The sequence below is a fragment of the Lissotriton vulgaris genome, chromosome 8, assembly GCF_964263255.1.
Source record: "Lissotriton vulgaris chromosome 8, aLisVul1.2, whole genome shotgun sequence".
NCBI lineage: Eukaryota > Metazoa > Chordata > Amphibia > Caudata > Salamandridae > Lissotriton > Lissotriton vulgaris.
In genome coordinates, this window is record NC_141696.1 from 569,412,328 (window position 1) to 569,438,845 (window position 26,518).

Sequence of the window (26,518 nt, forward strand, 5' to 3'; positions counted from 1 at the left end):
CATTCAGAGGTGCAGAATCAATAACAATTGCGCCAAACTCACAAGTCACCACCTGTGACTGTCCTGGTGTCCCAATGTCAGGGCCTAAACGTGGCAGTTGCCCACAAAGTGCTGGGCAACTGGAGCAGGGAAAGTTAGGGCAACGTTGGAGCCTCTCTGGGCTCAAAGAACCACCACTGTGGCACTGCGGAGCCTCACTGGACTCTCAGACAAGAAATGGCCCCCTCAGAGCCTCTCTCAGGCTCTCAGACAAGGGGGGCACTCGAGCCTCTCAGGGCTCACAAAGCAAAAGGCAGGCTGGAGCCTCTCTGGACTCCGAACCAAAGGTGCAGCCTCGCTGGGCTGGGGGGGGGTCCCTCTCTGGGGACCCAGGAACACTTGGCGCGCCTAGAGCCTCTCTCAGGGCTCTAGGCACAAATGTGGGGCGTGGGAGTCCCTCACGGGGGACTCTGCACTTTGCGGAACTGCCCCCAAACTGGTGGAGCCTCTCGGGGCTCAAGCGACAACGTAGCGCCCCCGGTGGTCGCGCTACAGAGAGGGGGCGGGGCGGACACCGGCAATGTGTCCCGACGCCCCCCCCTCTCCTCTGCAAGCACCTACACTCACCGGGTTCTGGCGGCCGCTCCTCGGGTCTCCCGGCTCCTTCTCCCGGGGCTCCTCTCTCCACTCGGGGAGCCTCGGCAGGCTGCTTCTCGGCTCCGCTGCGGGGGCGGGACTTCCGGGTTGACTCTCCCGGGCCGCGCGGTGATTGGACGGACTCCCAATCACTTCCGGGTCGCCGCGGGCAGCGCGGCGGCTCGCTTCTAGGCAGGCAGGCGGCTTCCCAGATGATCCGAGGAGTGGGTTCCCTCGTAGATCAATAAATCGGGCCACAACAACGCGGCAATGAGGGGGGTGGCACCCGCGCCGTCAACTCGCCACACGGGGCGATCAGATGCCGGGTGGGCACCGGCTGTGCACACCAAGCGCTAGCAGCGCTAGCGACGAAGGGCAGGCGCTCCAAAGCGCCTCCAGGACACAGTACAGCGCTCACAGCGCTAGGGGCAAAATCCAGCGCTCTCCAAGCGCTAGGCAGGCGATCTCTGCGCTCCCAGCGCTGAAGGGCAGAGAGCAGCGCTCTCAGGCTGCAGGCAAGGAAGTCCTCAGTGCTCCCCAGCACTGGAGGACAGGACAGGGCTCCAGCAGGGCTGGAGGCAGGCAGGGGGGGCAAGGCTGGGCCAGAGCCAGCACACTGGGTCTCCAGGCAGGGAGACTCCCCAAGTGGCGGTCCTTCTGGCCCCAGCAGCGGCACAAGCCCCCTCTGGCAGGATTCAAAAGTAGAACATTTTCCAAGGGGACACAGTCCCTTTTTATACAGTAAATCCTTTGTGACAATGTGCAGGGTGGGGGGAAAACCAGTCGCAGCTGGTTCTGGAGCACTCTTGATGGCCCAACCACCCATTCCTTTCACTGGGGAGGCTAGGGTCATTAGACACACCACAGGGGGGCGGAGCCAGCATTGTGTGGGGAAAACCCAGCCCATCCAGGACACAGGTACACTCCTCCCACACATCACTCATGCTAATCTCCCACTCACCACCGGGCAGACCCATCCAGACTTCCTGGAGCCTGGCATGCCAGCCAGCTCCAGCCAATCACGCTCCAGCACCCTCACTGCACACATATCTCAATGTCCAGAAGTAGCACTTCCCAACTAGACACATACATGCCGCAGACACCATCTTGCAGCATTCACTCTCACGAGTTTAAGCATACTAAACTCGAGCCTGCACTCCCCACGCATCAGGAACTACTAGGGACACACACATTCCCCATGCATTCCTATGGGAGGGCAGGCCAGCCATACTACACGCACGCATATTCACTCTGGGGCTCAGGGGAAAGTGCGCAGAGACCCAAAAATCACTAACACAGGGTCACAAATAAGGCAAAAAGTCTAGGGGTGAACCTGCCCTGCGGGCCAAGTCCAACAAGTACATTGATAGATTGGACTAGGGTGGAGTGGGGTAGATTGGAGTGGGAAGAGTGGGGTAGATTGGAGATGTGTGGGGTAGATTGGAGTGGGGTAGATTGGAGTGGGGTAGATTGGAGTGGGAGAGATTGGAGTGGGAGAGATTAGAGTGGGGTAGATTGTATTAGGTAGATTGGGTTGGAATGGAGTGGGGTAGATTAGAGTCTGGTAGGTTTAGGTGGAGTGGAATTGGGTGGATTGAGTTTGATTGGAGTGAAGTAGGAAATAATTTGTGTGGGGTAGATTGGAGTTGAGGGAGGTAGATTTGAGTGGAGTGGGGTAAATTGGGTGTATTGGAGAGTGGCAGATTGAATGGAGTAAGGTTGATTGGGGTAGATTTGAGTGGAGTGTAGTAGATTGGAGTGGCGTGGGGTAGGTTGGAGTGGGGTGGATTAGGGTGGGGTAGATTGTGGTAATTTGAGTGGAATGGGGTAGGTTGAGGTGATTGGGATACATTGGGTGTATTGGAGAGTGGGGTGGATGGGGTAGATTTGGGTGGAGGGCAGTAGATTGGAGTGTAGTGGGGTAGACTGGGATAAATTGGAGTGGGGTGGGTAGAGTGGGGTAGATTGGAATTAAGTGAAGTAGATTGCAGGGAAGTGGGGTAGATTGGGGTAGATTGCAGTGGGGTACAATGGAGTGGAGTAGATTGGAGTGGGGTGGATTGGGTGGGGTAAATTGTAGAGAAGTGGAGTGGGGTGGATTAGGGTAGATTGGGCTAGAGTGGGTTAGAGTAGATTGGAGTGAGGTAGATTGGAGTGGGGTAGATTGGAGTGGGGTGAAGTGGGGTAGAGTGATGTGGGGTGGAGTGGGGTAGTTTGGGGTAGATTTGAGTGGACTGGGTAGATTGGAGCGGACTGGGTAGATTGGAGTGGACTGGGTTCCATTGATTGGAGTGGCGTGGGGTACACTAGAGTGGAAGAGATTGGAGTGGAGTGAGGTAGATTGTGGTAGATTGAAGTGGGGTAATTTAGGGTGGAGTGTAGTGGGGTAGATTGGAGTGGGGTAGGTTGGATTGGTGGTAGATTGGATTGAGGTTTATTGGAATGAGCGGAGTAGATTGGGTCGATTGGAGTGGAGTAGGGTAGATTGGGATAGAATGTGGAATGTGGGGTACATTGGAGTGGGGTGGGGTAGACTGGAGTGGGATAGGGTGGAATGGGGTGGATTGGTGTAGATTGGGGTAGAGGGTTAGACTGGAGTAGTGTGGGGTAGATTGGAGTGGGGTGATTGGGGGTTGTTTGGAGTGGGGTAGATTGGAGTGAACTGTGGTAGATTAGGATAGAGTAGAGTGTGGCAGATTGGGGAAGATTTGAGTGCAGGGGAGTGGGGTAAATTGGGATACATTGGAGTGGGGAGATTGGAGTGTGGTGGGGAAGATTGGAGTGGGGTAGATTGGGTTTGGAGGACTTGGGTGTAGTAAATTGGAGCTTAGTGGAGTGGAGTTGGGTAGATTGGATAGGAGTGAGGTATGCTGGAGTGGGGTAGATTGGAGTAGAGTGGAGTGAGGTAGAGTGGAGTGGAATAGATTGGGTGGATTGTAGTGGGGCAGACTGGAGTGGAGTGGGGTACATTGGGGTAGACTGGAGTGGGGGAGATTGGAGTGGGGTAGATTAGAGTGGAGTGCCATGTAGTTTGAATGGAGTGGGGTAGGTTGGAGTGAAGTCAGGTAGATTGGAGTAGGGTAGATTGGAGTGGAATGAGTTAGACTGAGGTGAAGTCGGGAAGATTGGGGTAGATTGGAGTGGGATGATTGGATTAGATTGGAGTGGACTGGTGTAGAGTGGAATGGGGTAGGCTGGGGTAGATTGAGTGGAGAGTGGCAAATTGGAGTAGATTTGAGTAGAGAGGATGAGGAGTGGCGTAGATTGAAGTACAGTCGAGTGGGGTAGATTGGAGTGGAGTGGGGTAAATTAGGGTTGAATGGAGTGGAGTAAACAGGAGTAGAGTGGAGTAGATTGGAGTTGAATGGGATAGATTGCAGTGGAGTGGAGTACATTGGGATAGATTTGACTGGAGTTGATTGGGGTAGATTGGAGTAAAGTGTGGTAGATTGGGGTACATTGTAGTGAAGAAGAATGGGGTAACATGGAGTATATTGGAGTGAGGTAGTTTGGAGTAATGTGGAGTGGGGTAGACTGGTGTACATTGGAGTACATTGGGTGGATTGCAGAGGGGCAGAATGGAGCAGAGTGGGGTAGATTTGAGTGGGATGGGGTAGATTTGGAAGACTGGAGTGGGGTGGATAGCGGTAGAATGGAGTGATGTAGATCCAAGTGGAGTGGGGAAGAGTAGATCTGAGTTGAGTAGATTGGTGGGGGTAGATTGGACTGTGGTAAATTGGAGTGGGGTAGATTGGGGTGGAGTGGGGTACATTGGAGTGGATTAGGGTAGATTGGGATAGATTGGAGTGGGCTGGGGTAGAATGGAGTGGGTGAGTTAGATTGAGGTGGAGTGAGATGGATTGGGGTAGATTGAAGTGGGATGGATTAGGGTAGATTGGAGAGGATTGGGGTAGAGTGGAGTGGGTAGGTTAGAGTAGATTGAGTAGAGTGGGATAGATTGGAGTGGAGTGGGGTAGAATGGAATGGAGTGGAGTGGGGTAGATTCGGGTAGAGAGAAGTGGAGTGGGTTAGATTGGAGTGGAGTGTGGTAAGTGGTGTGGACTGGAGGGGCACAGAATAGAGTGGTGAGAGTGAAATGGAGTGGCATAGAGTGGAGTGGCATGGCGTAGTGTCTTAGAGTGGAGGAAAGTGGAGTGACATGTCATAGAGTGGAATGGAGTGGAGTGTCGGAGAATGGAGTGGAGTGTCGGAGAATAGAGTGGAGTGTCGGAGAATAGAGTGGAGTGTCGGAGAATAGAGTGGCATGTCGTAGAGTGGAGTGGTATGCCACAGAGTGGAGTGCTGTGTCGTAGAGTGAAGTGGGGTAGCGTGGGGTAGAGTGGAAGGGCACAGAGTGGAGAAGAGTGTTGTAGAGTGAGTGCTATAGTGTGGAGTATGTTATGTTATGTTATGTTAGCACATATTTATAGAGCGCGCGGCTACTCCCTGGAGTGTCCCGGCGCTAAAACATCCAAATGTCAAGTAACACAAAACATAACCAGAACACTGCCAACAACTTACAGCTGGAAGATCCACGTTTTAAGCCTTTTCCTAAAGGTAAGAAGGTCAGGACTCTGTCTGATCGCGAAAGGGAGACTATTCCACAGCCGTGAGGCAGCTGCATGAACAAATCTACCCCCTAAATGGGCCCGTAGCACCCTGGGAGTAGTAATCAAAAGTTGAGATGACGATCTCAGGGAGCGCTGAGGGAGATAAGGCTGAAATCTTTCCCCCGAGATAAGGAGCTCCGATCTTATGGAAGGCTTTAAAAAACAGAACCAGTGCTTTAAACTGCATGGCGTAGTAGCACACTGCTTTTACAGACAACACATTTTCAATCGAAATGACCATTACATTTTCACAGACATGCAGTTTTACTGAGCACAAATGATAATGTGTGGAAATGTCATAACCTAGTGTGTTGATGTGTTTTGATCGTATTCAAATATTTCTTTCCCCCACACTTCATGAATACAAAAGAATAAACTTAATTTGTACTTTCGTAATTATGATTAAGGCTCCCTGTTTTCCGCTTTTAATGATTTTTACAGATAAATACAGACAGGAACTCATTTATTTTCTGGTCTGTATTTATTTTTAAATGTGGATAAAAACAGAAATTAGGTGATTTTTGTGGGATTCTAAATACACTTTGCCATGACTGCCAGGCCAATAACTGTGTGGATTGATAGGTCAGGAGGTTAAAAAAGAAAGTAATTGGGCCTGTAACTTACGCATTTCCCCTTCGACTTCCCTTCCTTGCGTATGCTGATTAGCGTTGCGACTCGCTGGTCATATGGAAGCCCCTCATTCTTGATTGTGAAAATAAGATTAAATTCATGCAGAATTGAATTTAACAACTCATCTTTCATAAAATGTTCCATGTGTAGCTTACAATCGAAATCATTGTAAGTACTATCATATCTATGACAGTTCCTTCACAGAAATACAAATTAAATACACCCATTTTTTTAAACAAATCTTTTTATTATTTTCAAACACAAACAACAGACATGAGGATGGGCGACCGCCTCTACATAAGGCACAACAAATAGAAATAAAGGATACATTTGACCTTGTTTCTACAATCAAGATAAATCCACTAGCCAGAGCCGACCCATTGGCGAGGAGTTCCCCAATAACAAGCAATACAGTGGCAAGTTATCCGCATAATATCAGGCTACTATGTCTCAGTGTCTTGCGGGCCAAGTCCATTCCGGGCCCCATCCTCAGGTCCCCCCATTCCGAAACCACCCCCTCTGCCCGCTGGCGCTATGCTTTTAAGGCTGAGTGTAATCAAGTGGCAAATCGTATCATATGGGTTCCACAGGTGACATTGTTCCCTCAATATTATCAAACATTCTGACTATTATGGAGGCCGGGGATCGCCTCGCACGCTTGCTCTTCAGTATCAAGATATCCACACTATTGGTCCTCATCTACAGTTAGGGCGCTCGTCTCTGAGTCAGTTTCCAAATCTGTCGCCTTCAGCGCTATCACAAGGGTCTCCCATGCCCGTGCCACCTCCAATGCCCTGTGATTACGGGACCTGTGGGCCTGTTGCAGACGTACTGAACTCTCACTGTTTGCAACGTAAGTAAAGCAGTCTTCCATCTAGGTTAGCTAGGCCCCGACGCGGCTTTCCAATGGGATGTATTTTCCCTCTTAGCAAGTACAAATTAAAATCACTCATAGCGAAAAAATAAGTAAATAAACAGGATCCAACCCTATAACGTTGCTAAAAGGTCCTTAATGCTATTAAAAGCTCAGAATTCCCCTGTGAGGAGCTGGAATTATACAAACTTACTGTCAACCTTTTTGAAGTTTTTTAAAATGTTAGTCAGTAAGAAGGAAGAAAGCATACCATTTATCTCTTTAAAAAAAGATGCGTGTAGTGCACACGGAGTAGCTGAAAATAGAAAGTTAAATAAAGGTAGGATAGACATATGTATGAATGCCACCTGACCGACCTAGTATTAGTTGGTTCCATCGTGTTAAAAGGCGTTTCACTTTTTGGATCAGCGGGGAATGGTTCAATTGGAATATATCCTCTACTTTCTCCGTCACATAAATCCCTAAATATCTCTTTGGGCGAGTATTGTAGACAGATCTGAAATCTGGCAATAGTGAATCGATGGGACAATTACACAGTAAGATTTTCGTCTTGGACTTATTTATTTCATAGCCTTCCATTGCCTGGAAATCCGAGAATAACCTCATGATTTCCTCCTGGGTGTCTTTTTTGGGATTTAGAAAAAGGACAATATTGTCGGTATAAAATTTTATATTAGTCATCCCTTGAAGGGGGGCGGTATGCGCTTTATTCTGTCTGATTGCTATTGCCAGGGGCTCTATAAATAATGCAAATAAAATTGGGGATAGAGGACACCCTTTTCTGGTGCCTCTAATTATTGGTCAGGTGCCTACATTTATGGAGTTGATTAGAATTAACACCTGTGAGTTCATGTATAACCGTCTTATTAATTGTGTGAACCCATCTGGGAAGCCAAACTATTCCAAAATTAAAAACAGACAATCCCATGAAACCAAATTGAACACTTTTCAGCATCTAAAAACCATATCTGAGCCTCTGTCCTATTTTTATTTAAAAAATCCAGTGCTTCAAATAAAAATGTTGTATTGGTATGGAGCTGTCTACCGGCTACAAAGCCACACTGAGCCTATTTGTAAGCAGCTTTGTGAAGATTTTATAATCGACGTTGAGGAGGCTTATGGGTCTGTACGAGTTGACATTATCCCTGTTTTTATCCTTCTTCAGGATGCTAACCACTACTTCTGTATGAAAAGATAACCGAGCGTCACCCCCCCTTAAGTAGATGGTTAGCAAGTTTTAAAATTTCTATATTAAGGGTTGAGGCAAATCTTTAAAAATATTCAACAGGGAGGCCATCTTCACCAGTTGGTTTACAGTTTGCCATAGAGCTAATAACTAACTTGAGTTCTTCATTCGTGAATTCCTCTAGCAGTTCTTCTTGAAATTCCCCATTTAAATGGGGAACTGGCAAATTATGAAGGAAGCCTGTAATAAAATCAGAGGATGTATGATGATCTGATTGATAAATTCCCTTATAGTGCTTAAAAAAAGCTTCGCCTATGTCTACAGTTCTAGTTAGACGGGTTTTAGTTAGCTCATCCCCGATACTTTCAATTCTATTACAAACCTGTTTCTCCTTTGCCTGCCATGCTAAGAGCTTCCCTGTATATTCACTTTCTTCGTACACTGTCTGAAGGTAAGTCCTACTTGCTACATCTCCTAATCGATAATAGTATTCTCTCATTTGTATTTTTGCCTGGAGTAGCTCTGGCTTAGTGTTCGCATTCCTATTCTTAGTGTACTCCTGGTTCGCATGGGCAAGTCTTGCCTCGATCTTCATTCGTTCCTCTTTTTTTGCCGTTTGTTGCAGGATTTTTTTCGGGGTGATTATGCCTCCTAACGAAGCCTTAAATGCGTCCCAGATTACATTAATTGAGCAGAATCTTATTTATAAAAAGGCGCTACTCTTAGTCTATTTCTGTGCACCAGAGCTCATTTTCCAGGTGGAATTTATTAAAATACCATCTTCTCAGTACTTTTCCTTCCCAACTTCCAGCAGCAATTTCCATTTTAATTTGGGCATAGTCAGAAAAAGCATTTAGAATACGATCATTATTGTTGACAATAAGGTTGTTTGAGGTCAAGAAGAAATCTATTCTAGATGCTGAGTCATATTTTGTGGAGTAGCAAGAGTACTCACGCTTTCCTGGGTTTTTAAGGCGCCATTTATCTTCAATAGCTAGACAGTTTTTACAGCTGGACAGGGCGATGGAGACCTGGGGTTTATTTTGTTTGCGCTCTTTCTTTGTGGAATCAACTGAAGGATCCTGCAGAAAGTAAAAAAAATCACCCGCCCCCCATGTAATGGGTTCAGGGATACAGGATAAGGCCTGTTTTAGCTGTAAGAAAGGGAGTGGGTTATCAAAAACAGGTGCGTAGATTGTGGCCAGGATGAGATTTAACTGATTTAGTTTTCCATGGACGAACGTCTGACTGCGTTGATTTTACTTGAAATTGAACGTGCTTGCGTACATAAATACCCACACCTCTCTGTGCACTACCTGAAATAGATGAGCAATGGAAGCCCTTCCAGTTCTTAAAAATTTTACTTGCATGTAGGATACTCCGAAAATGTGTCTCATGAAAGAAAATAGCATCAGGATTACACCCTCTGAGCCAGCTTTCAATAGCATGGGACCTATGCCTATTGTTAAGAACATTAGCATTAAAAGAGAGGATTGTTAGATTATTCCTACTCATAATTATTGTATCTTGTCAAATGCTCAAAAGTAAACCCCACTACACCTCCAACATTCTCTGGGCTCTCATACTTGTGTAAACATATTTAAATAGTCTTTATATGGCCTAACAGAATATTCCCTAATGCACAGTGTAGGCCTCATAGGTACTAAGTAGCCATGGAAACATACACAGTACCAAAGATAATTACAGTGACTTGTGCTAGCATAAAACAAAGCCGGAAGCGTAGTAAAAAATAATTCAATTTAATACGTAGCAGCTAAACAACGGATAATGCCGACATTTGTAAATACAGTACTCATAATAATAAAGAGAACGCATGCAAGCATACAGAAATTTACCACTGGTTTGATAGAGTACCTTCGTATAGAGCCGCATCCTAGAAGGCCATCTAATGTGCAATTTTAGCATTGAACAGCTAGACTTCATAGCAGCTAAACTGTGAAGTGCACTAGGACATGAATACCTAAAGTGCATTAAATAAATGGAGTGCATAAAGTGCTTGAGTGCCTAGGAGATACATGCAATACTTATGATGACAAAACCCTCCTACTTGACATTTCACTGTAGCACCTATACAGATCCTGAATCAGTAAGACTTCACACAAGAACTCTCTCTTTTCTGAATGCTTCACCCCTCCACCTCTCCCTCAGCCCCCCACCCCTGGAGGATGGAATTACCCACTATTCTCTCCTTCCCCCCCATTTTTACTGGATGCCATCTTTTGCGCCTTCCGATTCACCTAATGTCCACCATTAAACTAACAGATCATACATCGATTCATATTTCTATCCATAGCCTCCTCTGTCTACTTCATATCGCCAATACAGCTTCTCTCACATAGCACACAGTTCTTTCAAAACAGATTGAACTTCAGGTATGTCCGTAAAAATTAAAAAAAATTCTTTAGCCAAAACTTTTAACTTTGATTGTTGTACGATTGATACTTGTGCTTCTTTTGCTTTGAAGGAATCAATCATCTTAATGAAATCTTTCTGTCTGCATGCAGAGGCTTCTGACATGTCAGAGAAGATTTTAAAATGTGGAAACTCAGTAGTGGAGAATGATCTTTTTGCTATTGCTGTGTTTGGAATTCTTTCCTTAATTCTATAGTCTGTATAGTTCATTAAGAGTGTGCGTGGGTATTTGGCATTTGGATTTTTCTGTGCGGGAACTCTGTGGGTTCTAGTGATTGTGAGGTCTCCTTGCAGCTCTGGAATTACTTTCCTCAGGAGCATCCCGGACCACCCTACCATATCAGCATTTTCCAGGCCTTCCGGTATTCCGACCAGACGCAGATTGGATTGTCTATTGTAATCTTTTAAGTCCAGGAGTTTTAGCTCCATCTGGAATTTGTATATATTTCGCGCTTGTATGTCTTTCTGCATGGCTGAAATATTGCCCTCTAGGTCTGAGACATGACTTTCAACTTCTGATAGCCTTTTTGGGATATTGAATATACTGTCCTCTAGCTTGGACAGTCTTTCGTGCATCTGTTCCTTTTCGAGTGCCTGTGATACTTTAAGATCCCTGAGCTCTTGTAAAATATTGTAACATTTCCTTTAATCTAATCGTATAGGGACACTGGATCTGGATCGGAATCAGACTCAGGCATAGATTCAGACTCAGACTCCAGCACTTCTGAGATTTTTTGAGCGCCGTTTGATACACCTTGCAAGGTCTGTAGAATTGCTTGCTCGCTTTGAATAGGAGGGAGGTTAACATGGGCAGTTCCTAGAGTGTTTGTCTCTTTTGCGTGTGAGGCTGAGACTGTGGCTGGGTAAGGATAGAGGTGTATGCCCTTTCTTCTTAAATATACTGCTACCAGTGCTAGACACTTTATGAGCACTCTTGGTGCAGATTGTATCCCAAACACCAGTACTGTGGATTGGTAGAGAGTCTTGTTCACCACAAATCTGAGGTATTACTTGTGCTGTGCATTCATTGGAATGTGCAAGTAGGTATCTTATAAATCTGTAGTTGCCATGTAATCCCCTTTTTGCATTTGTGGTATGAACTGTTGCAATGTTGTCATCTTGAAATGTTTTGATCTTTATAACCTTGTTTATAAACCTGAGGTCTACAATTGGTCATAGAGAACCATCTAGCTTTTGAATTAGGAAATAAGTTGAGTAATTTCCTTTGTTGATTTCTTGTCTTGGTACTATTTGTATTGCTTTCTTTGTCCAGCAATTCCTCTACCTCCGTGAAGAAACAAGATGTTTCTTCTTTGGAATGGACCTTTCTTTTTTGTCCCCTTGCTGTTGGAAGTTTGTCTAATTCTATGAAATATCTGAACTGTATTATGCTTAGTATCCATTTGTCTGAAGTTATCTTCCTTCACTCCTGAAGGAAGTTTTTTATTCTGCCTTCTACTGGTGTTGTGTATAGAAGTCCTTGATCCTTGTTTATGCCTCTCACTGGTGGTGGTCATGAGAGTTTGCCGGTCTTTTGCAAGTAACTTATTGGTGGGGGTTGAGCCTCCTCTGTGTGGCTGACCCTTTCTCGGGCTCTACCCAGAAAGGACTGGTGTGCTTGCTTTTAGTACTGCCAGCTTTGATGTGTTGTGGCCCATTGGTTGCCTCCCGGGAAACTATGGTCAGATATTACAGACTGGAACCTGACACTTTCTATAGGTCACAGCAACAAAAATCCTCGGGTCTGAAACAAGGGAGAGGGGGAGGAAGAATTGGGTGTGAAGACCGATGTTATAGAATGCGTCCAACAGGAGAAAATAAAGTAAATTAAGTCTCAATTAAGAGGACGGATTCCCATCACCCACCGAAGTGGCAGGCTTCATCTTTGGGGATCTCCTCTCGGTTGCACTCTAGTGCAACCAAGGAGCTAAAACTCCTTGCTAGTGTAAAAGGAGGAGCTCGTGGATGTTTTCAGTGAGAACCAAGTCTAGATCACCTAGGATCAACAAAGCATAATGCAGTGTGGTGAATATGTAGTGCAATGTGAAATTAGTGAATTCAAAATGGCTACCAGGGGAAAAAAATTATATTTACGAAGTATCCTCGGGAGTCAAAGGTTAAAAAAGTGCAAGAGCACTCTGAATAAATGTGCTAGCACGCTAGTAATGAGGTCGACATGTTTCAACCATTTCAGATCTTCCTGTGCTCTTGGCTTCCTTCAGGACCTAGATGTTAAATTTTTCTCCACAACTATTGTGCAGTAGTAACACATTGTGTAAGGAACGATACAACCATATACCTGTGTATGTTAATTGTTGGCACCAAAGGCTATTCCTATCAAAAAAAGAAAAGGGGGAATATTGTTTTTACATTTGTACATACAGAACAGCGGTCTACATATTAAAAATACAAAAGACACAAATTAAATTGTAATGTGAATAAATCGCAGTCCTCACAAAGAGGTAGATGGGGACTCAATAACATAACACCTTACCCATATAAAATTGGGAGGAAACTCACCACTCCTGGCAACAGCTCAGGGCATGAAGCAACGCTCTGTGAAATGGAAAGAGAAAAGACTACACCCAAAGAAATAGGGAAACAGTATTAAAAAATGGTGGGCGCACTGTGCACCACCACCACACATAGGATTTTCAAAAATCTTGTGGGTTGTTTATCAAGTCTAATCAAAGACAGCAGCTTTGGAAATTGACTGTTGGTTACAGTCAATGTATGAAATGGAACCAGGGTTGAAATGAATGAGGAGCTAGCCAGAGCACTACCACGCTTCTAAAGTAGCAGAAAGGAAACTTAGCATGGCGTAGGCTGCCACCATAGACTCTAATATAAACAAAACCAGGCGTATCAAAGATGAGTCTGATTTGTAAAAAAATCCTGTAGATTATAATCAAATCTAATCAAAGACAGCAGCTTTGGAAATAGGCTGTCGATGACAATCGATGTATGGATTTGGATCTCTGGCTAGAGACTCTTCAATCACAATAAAGCCCGCCAACAAGGGTGGGGCGATTGTCATTTTGGACACCACTGACTATCGGGATGAATGCCTTAGGCAGCTGACAGAGGTCAGGTCCTATCATGTCTTGTCCGGTGATCCAACTGCCAGATTAACTAGAGAGATCAGTGAGCTGGTGGAGGAAGCAAGAACTGAAGGTTGGGTGTCAACTTACAAGGCAAACTATCTTTTAACCACTCAGCCCGTCATGCCCTATTTTTAAGTGTTACCTAAGATACACAAGCCTCAGCGCCCCCCTCCTGGTCGACCTATTATCACGGGCATAGGCTCACTTCTTGAGCCACTGTCCTGGATCATTTTTTGAGACCTCTGGTTAAAACTATGCCAACTTATCTCCAAGACACTAAGGACGTCTTACAGTTATTGCCTAAGATAGATTTTAACAGTGAGACGGATTTAAACTGAGAATAGTAGACCTGTACTGCCTTTCCCCAAATCTGATCCATGAATATGCATTGTATGCAGGATATATGAATTTACAGATTACATGTAGATTTAAAAAAAGCATGTATTGGACAGGCCTTGTATGACTGGATGATGGTACCAGTTTATTAAAATATCGGATTATTTTTGTACTTTTCCTTTTGATGTATACTTTTCTAATTCACCACTACTATTATTTCTCCTTCTTACCTTCTTGGCAACCGTTTTACATGCTCTAAAATGTGTATAAATTAGTGTAAATAAACTAAGCAAAAGCAGTGCAATCAATTGCCTTGGCGCTTTCTCTATTGTGGTCACTTTGTATGTATGTACTCCTTAAATTGTGAATTGAGTACATAAGCTCTTTAAGAACTGTTTTGGATATGAATTATCAGTATTGTAGCGTACTCACAATACCGAATCTTTGCTCTTATAATTAATTTATTTCTTTAATTATTGGTTGCGGACCGCTATTGTATTCCCGTATTGCACCCAGGTCTGGTTGACTTTTGGGTTACCCCGTTAATTGTAACGGATATTCATCATATGGAGAGGGGACTTGGAGACTCTTAACTTGTTCAATGTCTGGCTGAATGAACAGAACAACTATCTGAAATTCACAATAGATGCGAGCAAGACAACCCTGCCGTTTCTTGACCTGATGATTTTTCCATTATCAAGGGGTCTAGAAAGTGAACTCTACACCAAACCCATGGCTAGGAACTCACTGCTAATATATCCCTACGTGATGGGTTACCATTCTGCCAGTTCGTCCGACTTCGAATGAATTGGTCAACTACTGAAGACTTCAGGAAACATGCTGGTGTGCTTTCTCTCAACCTGCGAGCTAGGAAATACCCGCAGAGACTGGCTCGACAATCTTATAAGAGAGATTCAAATAATAATCGTGAAACCCTGATTAAACCAACAGTGCCAAAACCTCCTCTAACAAGGTTGACTTGTGTCAATACGTTTAGCACAAAATCTAATTACATCCAAAAGATTGTGCACAGACATTGGCAGATTTTTTTGAATGTCGGTGAGAAGAAGATACCCCTACCACTTTTTTCTTTTCACAATGTGTTACATTTTTCACAATGTGTTACATTTTTCTCCACAACTATTGTGCAGTAGTTACATCTAGGTCCTGAAGAAAGCCAAAATCACAGGAAGATCAGAAATGGCTGAAACATGTCGACCTCATTACTAGCACGCTCGCACATTTATTCAGAGCGCTCTGGCACTTTTTTAACCTTTGACACCAGAGGATACTTAATAAATATAATTTTTTTCCCCTGGTAGCCAATTTTAATTCACTAATTTCACATTGCAATACATATTCACCACACTGCATTATGCTTCGTTGATCCTAGGTGATCTAGACTTGGTTCTCACTGAAAACATCCACAAGCTCCTCCTTTTACACTAGCAAAGAGTTATAGCTCCTTGGTTGCACTAGAGTGCAGCCGAGAGGAGATGCCCGAATGATGAAGCATGCCACTTCGGTGGGTAATGGGAATCCGTCCTCTTACTTGAGACTTCATTTTGTTTATTTTCTCCTGTTGGACGCATTCTGTAACATCGGTCTTCACACACAATTTCCCCCCCCCTCTCCCTTGTTTCAGACCCGCAGATTTTTGCTGCTGTTATATATGGTTAGGGGATTTATCCGCGCATGTCTCTAAATGTCCCTTGGACCCTCTTTCTTAACTGGTAGTATATTATACTTTCTATAGGTCTGCATGATGGTGCTGTGTCCCTTCACATTCCTCCATGAAAATACAAGGCTTCCATAGATTTAACCGTTTTGTTGTCCTTCTTTAGTTCATTGAGTGTTTTGTTCACTGTGCTCCCAAACAACTGCTCCCAGTGGAATGTGGTATTAGGAATGATGGCCTGCACTTCTGGCTTGAAACCTGAAATTCTTAGCTAAGAATGGCATCTGAGGGTGATGCCCATCATTATTTGGAGGCTTGATGTGTCTGCTGTGTCCAATGTTAATTTTAGGCATATGTTGGTGATGGTTTTGCCACTTTCAGGGGTGTGCACCTCTCTTTCTGTATTGTTCAGGGAGGTGCTTCATCAGTGCTCCCATTTCCTTCCAGTAGCGATGGGAATGTCAGTTAAGTAGGGCATTGGAATTTGCAATGTGCCACTGGTTAGCTGCACTGCATTCAAACTTTCGACCCATGAGGTCCATACGTTTGCTCTCCTTATCCGGGAGCGGCCATGATGTAGATGGAATGTTGGCCCTCTTCCATGCTGTTGATGTTATAATGGAGTCAGAAGGTACAGTGCCCTTTATATATGCTGGATACTTCGAAGAGTACTTATCATTTTTCACTGCCCTTGGTGTCACAACTCAACAAGTGGCGGGTTCCTTGAAGGACTCTCTCTTCTCTGTTCTAGGATACTAGGGAACATGGATAGGAACTGATTCCTGGTCTCTGTTGGTGTAAGTGTTTCCAGCAGGAAACAAGACTGGGGTCTTTCTTCCTCCAAATGTACCCTGTTTTATGACTTGGTTGTGCATGCTAATGTCATCTGGAGGCAGAGGCAGAGGCCTCGTTGGATAATTGTTCACTCCTTCCTCAGGGGAGTCTGTCTCGAGATCCTGCCACTGTGCCTCTGTATATTCTGATTCCTCAGAACCTTGATACATTCCTGACAACTTTTCATCTTTCCTTTTGTAGAAGAGTTCCTCTTCCTCTTCTTGAGGCTCAGGAGCTAAGGGAGGCTTGATTTCCTCGACCTCCTTTTAACTCTGGTCCTTCAGTGTCAAATATTTAGGCAGTATCCAAAATATTTTAAAGCTGCCACCTATAAAAGAAAATGACCAGCCCCCTCCCAGAATTACTAACAATTATTCTAAAAAATGTGCAATGTTTAAATATGTCTACACATAAATATAGCAGTTAAGTTCTGTTGGCCTTTTTAAAAATAAAATCAAATACATAGTAGCCAAACATACTATCCTGGTCTGCCAGGCCTTAATAAAGTGTGATTATCAGTAATGGTGGGAGTTGGAGGTTTAAGGAATTTTTTGAGTCCCTTCCCTTTTGACACCTACTCCAAGCCAGTATATAAATGACAGAAGGTGTTAGTGAATGCCCATTACAGATGACTTACGGAAACTTATTTTTCTGCTTGAAACAAAGCACTTTTATTAGCATAATGCTTCTCTTGGACAGAGCCTGGTGCACCCCGGGATCAATTAAGGCGCTCAAGGGGGCCCGCTCCCCAGTTTGAAGACCTCTGCTTTAGACTTTTGTCTAAGTCCTTTTTCGAGATGCCTCTTCTCGATTTCTGCAAACCTTTCTTCAGGATTGAGACTCACTGTCTTTCTCTTAACCATCGAAGAGTATTTCGAAGATGTTTTGGTCATCGAGCTTTGATGGTCTGCTCGGGACCTGTCTGATTTCGACATCGAAATGTCCTTTCCATATTTGCCTTTGACGACTTGGATTTTTCTGGAGTTTTACTCCTCCTGTGTCAACTTTGAGGGATCCGACGAACACCTTGTCTCTGGACGTGCCTAAGGTCAGCAAGTGCTTCGATCCCAATTCTCCCTTTGATGGCCATTGGTCAGTTTTTCGTTAGTCAGGCATTTGAATCTGAAGATGGTGACCAAACGTGAGAGCTTCGGGAGGAAGCTGAACGATGTCACAAGAGACACAAAATGGGGGGTCCATCTACGGCCACCAACAACAAAAAAGAAAAATAGGAAGAAGGACTACAAAAGAGTGGAGAATTCCAGACCCAACCACTAGATGGCAGAATAATGCACAGCATGTGACTCCAGGAAAGATCCCTGCTGCAGAAGTAAATTTATGTTATCTTTTTAGATTTGCAAATCTTAAGTAAATGTAGGCCTACAAGTTCAAATTGTCTTAGTTAAGAATGGAAAAGCCACCAACTATTGTAGACCTTCCGTAATAGTCAAACAATCATATAAACCAGCTACCAACGCAATCATATTGAGAGCTTTTAATTTTTGCCAATGAGGGTCGCCTGACCAGCTTAGTTGCACCATGAATTTTTCCATCCTGTGTTTTTGCTCATATTTGTTCAATTGTTATTGTATAAAATAGTAATGACTTTACTTATTCAGATGGGTTTCTGATAAGATAATTACATTATGCAGTTTCCTTAAGCGTTGGACAGCCACATAACACCACTGAGTCATATTTAAACCTTTCCCACTCCACTCTGTGATCATCAGTTCAGTCAATATATATGCTGAATTCACTTTTCCCAGCCCTATCATGTGCCCTTTTACATTTTTGTATATTTTTCGGTTTGTTTTTCTCAAATATTTTTCTCTTTTTGGTACTTGTGACCTACCTTGTTAGGTGGATTTTCTTAATGGCTTGGTGCCATGCAACTGATTGTCACAGAGTGGCTCCCAGTAATCCATGGTGTGCTACTGGAAGGGTACACCTTTGTGATGATGGGCTTCACTTCTTGGGCGTTTTTATACCTGAAACAGCAACTAATTAACAATGATTATTTCAAACCTAGGGGAGGTGTTCAAAGTATTGTACAATGTCCAATTGTGGTCACCCCTTATTGGCCAAGAGGCTACAGTGATCTCCTCACGCGATTAAATATTCTTTATGAAACCCTCCACATTTTCTCAAATAGAGCACCAATGAAGAATCTCCTAACACAGAAGGTCCCAGTAAGGAGGAACAATGGATATTCTTGGCTCTTGAGACCTAGGTTATGAAATAAGTTACCTATTACCAAATGGAACGTGCCTTAAATGTTGAATTTTAGGAAGAATTTGAAAGTGGTGTCATTTTAATTGTTTTATATTACAGATCTGGTAAATAGGTAATTATATTCTTTCCACTTGATGTTTCTAAACTTTGTTATATGGGTGCACAATTTAATGCCCTTTTTATTGAGTAATTTGATGAAGATCCGATTATGGAGTATGGCTAATATTTTTTTCAATTGTGCCTTTCTTTGATTGTATTTTTAAATGTTGTGTTGTTATGAACTTTGACCATCTGATTAGAGTGTTCATTCTTGATAAGATCTGTTTTTATTTTATATTTTGCTGCTGTGCTTTGCTAAAAAGAAAGAAATAAACCCACATTTTATATTTATATAATTCAGTTCTGATCACAATATAGTTGCAAAAAAGAAGTCTAGAAATCCCCAAGGAAGACGAAACAACATCCTATATTATTGATCAAACAGACAAAAACATCATAACTGTGAAATATATCATTATTCAAAGCAAGCAAGTAGATATTTTATTATAAATGAAGAGAATTTCACAGAGCAGTCAAGATATAAGAGCATCTCATCATCAAGATCATCTTTGAATCATGTTACAACCTATAGCAAAACTGATTTTATTCAACTAGTCTTGGAGAAAGGAACTATCAAATTGTCCATGATGTACAATGAACCACCAACATATTAACACTCCATCCATCAAACTCGGTCTTTTTCCTTCAAGTGAATGGGAACAATGAGATAGGATGAACCATTATTTTTCTTAAATACATCTTCACGTACTTTTATGCATATGTTCTCAAAACTCTCAAAGATTCGATTCAAGTGCTATGAACAGAATTTGAAGTTACAAACAAGGGCATCCTCCGTCTTGGGGTGGTTTATATCAAGTGCACCAGTGCAATTTTGCTCACATATTTGCCCCAATTTCTGGCCAAACCAATGTGTGCAAAATTCAATGTTTGCATGTGCCAAGTGATGTGAACGTATTTTTTGCATTGTCAGAATGTGCAAATAATGGTGCAAAATCATATTGGCACTGCAATCCTTCAACTTCAAAGCAAAGAGCTATTGATCATCCAGAACGGAACTACTTCACAGGGCATCAACTGGTGACATCAGGAACACCAGCCATCTTGCAGCTTGCGTGCCACAGTTTCCGCTGTAGGTCCTCATCATAAGATTTTTCTGATGATTGTGTCTTTTTCCCGTTGTACATGTAGCAGCCTCCTATTCCCTCCAGCTCTGGCGCGCAGGCGGCATAGACTGACGTGGCAGCCCCCTCCTCTGGAGTCTATGGAAAGGAGAAAAGGGAATTAGACATTCACAGGATAGAAATTATTTGCCTTTCGAGTGGCTTGTCCAGTGGCATGACCAAGTAGTGAAGGAAAGCATGTGGAATATAGACAAATAGCCAGTTTGAGAGCTTGGTGGTAGGTAAAAATTGCTTGATTTTTGCAGAATAGGCTAAATTTGGAGAAGAATCCATCTAACAAAAAAAATTAATGTGCCCATCTGTAACGAAACTGGTGCTCGTGTAAAGCGCTCTGATACACGATGTCTCAGGTCTAGTTCGCGCTATATAAAACTCTTAGAAAAATCCCAAAGAAATCCACTAGTGGAATTTTCTCTGCCAAGCTATTCATCTTGTGGAGAAACTTCCACTGGTGGTCTGTTCACATGCTCTTGAAATTAGAAGATTTTTCCATTACCACCCACTTATAAATCAGACCCTATGAATCAGACTCACTCTCCGACTTTGCGAGGCAACTGGGCGAAAGTATGTCTTTTTTTCTTGCTAATTTAATTTTAAAAATCCATGAAAATTCTGTGACATTTTGCTTTCATAGCAAAATGTGGTTTACAGGAGTCTCGCATAATTTTTTTTTCATGCATAGCCATACTTCGCATAAGCAAGTGAGACAAGATGCTGGCAGATTTGAGCGGAAAATGTCTGTTGTCATGATATTTTCTGCACAAATCAGTCTATGGTGAGTAAAAATTACACAAAATTGCATAAGATTACATTTTGAGATAGTCCGGAATTTCACCAGACTGATTTAAATGTTGCCCCTGCCTTGTGTATACATGATTTTGTGCAGATATATCATCCACACATGCTATACAAATCGTTGTGTAGACCGTAGCACTATGGGCCTGGTGAGAAAAGCATTCTGGAACAGGTAAAGTAGTACCCCTGCAGTACTCTTTTTATGTTCTTTTTTTTAAAAATAATATGTATTCATTTTTTTGTTCAAAACAACTTACAGCAGTGCATTAGACATAATAAAGTACATGGTTTTGTACATTCCAATTTGCACTTTTGTGCCCACTTGATGGGGGGGTGAACTATTGTGTACAATATTACAGTCAGTTAACACCATCATTAATTCACCTCAGAATTTGTCAACATATAATACGTTTCAAGGCTGCACCAAATCATAATTCAAATAACATAATACCACCTAACTAGTGTGCCTATCCTATAGTTACTATAAATATGGTACAACTAGATGTGCGCTTATTTATAATACAATCTGCGGGGCGCATGTTATGATGTTTACTTCGATGGCGATGGGGTAGTGGGAGAGTTGTCCGGTGAAGATACCGTTCTATGACTAGCTGGGCGTGGCCTAAGGTCTGAACCAACTAAGACTGTTCACCACGCGCTTGTGTGCATACCATAGCGATTTCCACGTGAGTACGCAGGGTGTCTTTTTTGAATCCACTGACTGTGGCGTAGGTGCTATTGATATGTTATGAGTTAGCGCGTGTTTCGCTAAAGCTGGATTCTACGGTGGTTGAGTAATGGTGCCAGTCTGTGGTGCCCTAGACGTTGGTTGTGGAGTCTGGGATGCCAGTATCTCATGTTCGGCCACCAGGGCCCGACGGAGGGCGGTCAACGAGTGTTTGGTGGAGGGGTCTGCCGGGGATTTCCAGGCCCTAGCCAGAGTACGTTTGGCCAGAACCAGCACTAAATCTAGGAATTTGTTGAGGTTCTTGCGATGTGCATTACATTTTGTAATGCCTAGCAAGTAGTGCACAATCTGGGTTGGGATTGTAGTTCCCATTGCTGCTGTTAGTATAACTGAAACTTTCCCCCAGTATGTCGTCATGTGAGGGAATGTCCAGACCATATGTAAAAAGTTGAGAGTCCGAGTTATGGCACCTGGTACCCGACATCAATAGATGACGGGTACATATGTGCCAACCCATGCGGGGTTAAGTATGTGTGGTGCAAATAGTTAAATTTGGTGAATTTGTTTGACGTTTAATGAGATTACCTTGGGGTTCCACCCGCATTGCTGCCACTGTATGTCTGTTATTTCAGTGGATAGTGCCGTCATCCAGTATTCACGCAGTGAAGTTAATGAGGGGGCTGTGTCTGCTATAAAGGAATTGTAGATGACCGTAATGGCTTTCCTGCCCGTCCCGTGTGTCAGTAGTGTCTGCAGGGCTTCAGACGTTGTATGTGTAGTACTTATGCCCCCCCCAAGTTTGTGTTGCCTGTTGCGTTAATGTCGCATAGAGGAGGAACGTCCCTGGTGACACACCTAGTCATCCATTAGAGTGTCAAAATCACATAAGGTTGAGTCAGTAAACTGGTCGCCCCATGTTGTGAAGCCGGCTGTCTGCCACTCAGCCAGCTCTGGGCGCTTTAGGCAGGTGTATGTCCCTGGTATCGTCTTGAAGGGGCGATCTGGGGCAATCTGGAGAATTTGGTGGAGGACAGCATCTGGGTAATACGTATTTCGCCCACATGTCACGGGCTGCCAGCAGCAGGATACATCCCTCTGTTCTCACATACAGCGTTTTGGAGCCTGATAACCAATCAAGCACATCTGGCTGCGATAACGCCATTGCTCAGGTGTCCAGTTCAGTTAGGTTATGTTTTGCAAGCCAATGCATAGGCCACTGAAGCTGGGCAGCTGCAAAGTATTATGCATTTTTGGGCGCTCCCAGTCCCCCCTCTCATATGGGGAGATGAAGCTTCTGGAGTGCTACCCTTGCCCTGGAGTTGCCCCATATCAAGGACAAGAGCAACGACCTTAGGTCCTTGAATATTTTCTGAGACAGTCTATAAGGTAGGATGGTAAAAAAGTATAGGAGCCTAGGGAGAAGAAGCATCTTAGAAATGGCTATCTGGCCCATGGGCGAAAGCGGAAGGTTGGTCCAGAACGGGCGTGTGGCCCTAGCACTGGCAATCGCTCTGCCCAAGGTACCGTCTATTAAGCCATATGAGAAGTGGTATTTTTGGACCCCCAAATATTTGAATGAAGCATATGCTCTGACGAGTGGGGCCTGCGGTTGCCGCTGCCTCTGTTCAGCTGGTATGGGTGACATTGAGAATAAAACTGACTTATCCCAGTTTATTTTGATAGCCCTGCATGTGCGTCTAGTAGTTCGATTAGACCCCTAAGGGCCTCAGCCTGGTTACAGGAGGTTAATCAGTGAATCATTCGAGTAAAGGGAAACTATTTGTCACTGTGCATGTACTTGTATGCCCCAGTTCAGGACATGAAGCGCGCAGGCCAGAAGCTCCATGGCCAGGGCAAAAAGGATTGGTGAGAGCCGGCAACCCTGCCTAGTGCCACGCTCGATGTCAAAAGGTGGAGAGTTAATGCGGGCCATTTTCACCCGGGCTCGTGGGCTGTTATATAGAATTTTCACCTAACGTAGGAACTTGGGGCCTATGCCGAACCATGTAGCACTGCTAATAGCTAGTCCCATCCCAGGGGGTCGGAAGCTTTTTCTATGTCTCAGGGGGCGATCCAGTTCTGCTCAGTTGTCATTTGGGCCCATTCAAGTAATTTGAATAAGTGACGAAGATTTAGCCCCGTGCTTCTGTGTGGGACAAATCTGTTCTGGTCCATGTGGCTCATAGTGGGACAGCCTCCAGTAGCCTTTTGGCTAGCAATTTACCTAAGATTTTGTAATCCGAGGTTAATAAAGATAACGGGCGATATGAGCTCATAAGGAGGGGGTCTCAACCAGGTTTTGTGAGGACCAATAATACAGCTTCGCAGAGGGAAGGAGGCAATATGCCCCTTTCAAATGATTCTTTGTAGATTGCGAGTAACCCGGGGACCAGCTGTGTTGCATATGTGGTATAAAATTCTGTGGGCCAGCCATCCATTCCTGGGGTTTTACCTCTGGCTAGTTGTTTAATGGTGTCAGAGATTTCAGACTCCGTGAGCGAGGCCTCCATTTCTGTATATTGGGCCCGTGTCACCTGAGTGAGAGCTGCTTGTTCCACGAAGAGTTGCACTGCTTGAGGATTGCCTGGGTCTGGGGCCTTATACAATGTTGTGTAATATTTGTAAAAGGGATCATTTATTTGCTACCACATGTTTACCAAGTCGCCTTCCGAGGCATATATTGCAATGAAGGGTGGTTGCGTAAGATTGCTTTTCAGCAGCCATGCAAGTTCCTTGCCTGCTTTGTTGACCTCTGAGTGCCGCCTAGCTGAATATTGTTTGTAGTCTAGGGCACATAGTTTATCCTATGTATCCTTGTATGTTAGTCTGGATTTAGTAAGTAAGGGTATTATGTGCGGGTCCGTAGGGGCTTTGTGTTCATATAGTTATATTTCAGTTTCTAATTCTTGTAGTTCCCTAGAGTTGGGCATATGGGAGCAGTACACTGCCTGTATGCCCTGTCCACGCAGGATAACCTTGAGGGCATCCCATTCAATGCCGGCATGTGTGGCCGTTCCATCATTAGTTTGAAAATATGAGGTTATGGATTGCATTATGGTGCAGCTCAAAGCAGGGTCACAAAGTGCCTTCAAAGGGAGGCACCAGGTTGGTATGCTAGGCCTGGACGCGCCCCAGAATAATTGAATTTGTAGGGGGCTGTGGTCCGATAACGTGGGGGCTAAGTAGTTAGCGTGAGTCACATGTGTCAATGCCACTTCTGTGCAATAAATAGCATCTATGCGCATGTATAGGTCATGAAGTTTGGAGTAGTCTGAATAGGGAGGAGGACAGGAGCGATCCAGGACTAGGTCACAAATGCTATTGTAGTCGCCCCCTCAGTAGGTAGGTACCAAGCGGTCCCTATGAAGTGCTGGGGTTAACATTTGTAAAAATGTGGATTGCCCTGAATTAGGCACATAAAGTGAGACCAGTGACAGTGGGCTACCACCGAGAGAGCCTTCTAAGATCACCGAGCAGCCCTGGGGGTCAACGAGCATGTGCAGCATCTGTAGTGGAGCTCCTGGAGCCACCCATATTAAGGCACCTCTGGCTTAGCCAGAATAAGTTGTGCCAATTACTGTGCCCCTCCATCACTTGCTAAGTGACTTCAACGTTTGCTGCGTTAGATAAGTATCCTGTAATATAGCTATGGATATTTGGTACCTGCATAAGTATTGGTAAACTTTGTGTCACTTGATACAGCCGGCCAGCCCGCGCACGTTCCAGGTCAACAGTAAATAATTATTCCCTTGCACTTACACCAATAATAAAGAGAATGCAGATATAAGTTCCTCAGTATATCTTAAGTTTAGATAGCGTATAAAGGACAGTTCTATATCCTTGCATATTACATGGACATATAATGTGGGCTGGCACCCAATAGCAAATAATGAACCAAACTCCCCACCCCAGGCCTAATTGCCAATGGGCAAAAGGCCATATGCACTTGTATGCAAACATATTAAACAAAGAAAAAAGAAAATACAGACCCACAGAACTCAAGATAAGTCTATGACAGTTGTGTGTGGGGCGTTTTGTATCTCGCTAACTGTTGCCATGTTCTCCACGACCACCATAGTAGAATGTTCATAAGTGAGCCGATCAGGGATCTGTGAAATCCTTATGCCAGTGGTTACTTCCTGCCTGCATATAATGTTTCGCTGGTCCAAAGAACACTTTCCTGGTGTGTCCCGAAGCTGTGATTGATTAACCCAGTTCATCTGAGGTTTGCGGTGTCAAGGTGGGGCCATCGCCCAGCATCAGATGTTGCTGTGAGTCTGATAGGGAGTACTCCTGCTCTGGTGTGGCCTCTGCTTCTGAATCTGAGCGGAGAGGGGAGGTAGGGGCTCCATGCTTCTCAGCATGCTTGATAGTTTGTTCTCGTCCCTGTGCTGCTTGAGCTTTGGAGGGGCACTGTGGGGAAGTGTGGCTCAATGGTTAGAGGTGGCAGACCCGGAAGCTGAGATCGGCCCGGGACCAGGGTTCGATTCCCAACGCGGCAGGGTCTTGGGTCAAAATGTCTGCGGGCTTGATAATTCTCGCCTCGGCGCCTACTCTAACCTTGGGCTCCACTCTGCAACTCTGGGCAATAGCTTGATTAATCTTCACAACAGCCCCTTCAACGCCGGGGATGCCTAGTCTCACCTTGGGGGGTGCCCAGAAGGGACCATCTCACAGGGAAAGCCAGGACGGGTTCCCCAGCGGTATACAGCGCCGGGACGCCCGCGGTGTGGGCAGCTGTGCGCTTTACAAGTATACAACATTTACATTTTACTGTTCGTTGCCCAAACTGCGACATCCACAATGTATGGCCTTTTTCCATTGCTGGCGGGGGATCGATGTAGATTTTGGGGCCGGTACCACCCTGCTTTGTTCTATCCAGGCATCCTCAGGAGAATGGCAGAAGACCACATTGCCTTTATGTTGTATTCACTGGGAGGCATGGTATGGTAGGGCGTACTTTATTTTGTGTTCAGGAAGGCAGCATTTAACTTCCATGAAGGATGCTCTGGGGTGCTACACCAACTGTGTGTAATCGGATATATGTGCACCTCTGCGTTCTCGATTACCCACGGGCCCGGGCTCTTGTGACTTGTAGAATGTGGTCCCTGTCTCGGTAATTGAAGAGGTGTGCGACCACTAGTCTGGAGGGGGTGCCTGGGGGGCGGGGGGCCCCCAAACTCTATTGAAACGCTCCATAGAGAAGAACTTGAGTGCTTGCCTTGAAGGATGACTTCTGAAAACCAGGTTTCCAAGTCCAGC

The 26,518-nt window shown here is 44.5% G+C and overlaps 1 protein-coding gene across 2 annotated transcripts in view; it reads right to left on the bottom strand.

The window, feature by feature from the left end:
- Window positions 1–19,043: 19,043 nt before the first annotated feature.
- ZBED1 (zinc finger BED-type containing 1) overlaps window positions 19,044–26,518 on the bottom strand; it is a 1,151,072-nt gene continuing 1,143,597 nt past the window's right edge. For both annotated transcript variants that reach the window (XM_086934385.1, XM_086934384.1), the window contains one exon: window positions 19,044–19,851. In XM_086934385.1, the coding sequence (XP_086790511.1) occupies window positions 19,663–19,851 (189 nt within the window). In that variant the 3' untranslated portion in view covers window positions 19,044–19,662. The remainder of the gene's footprint in view (window positions 19,852–26,518) is intronic.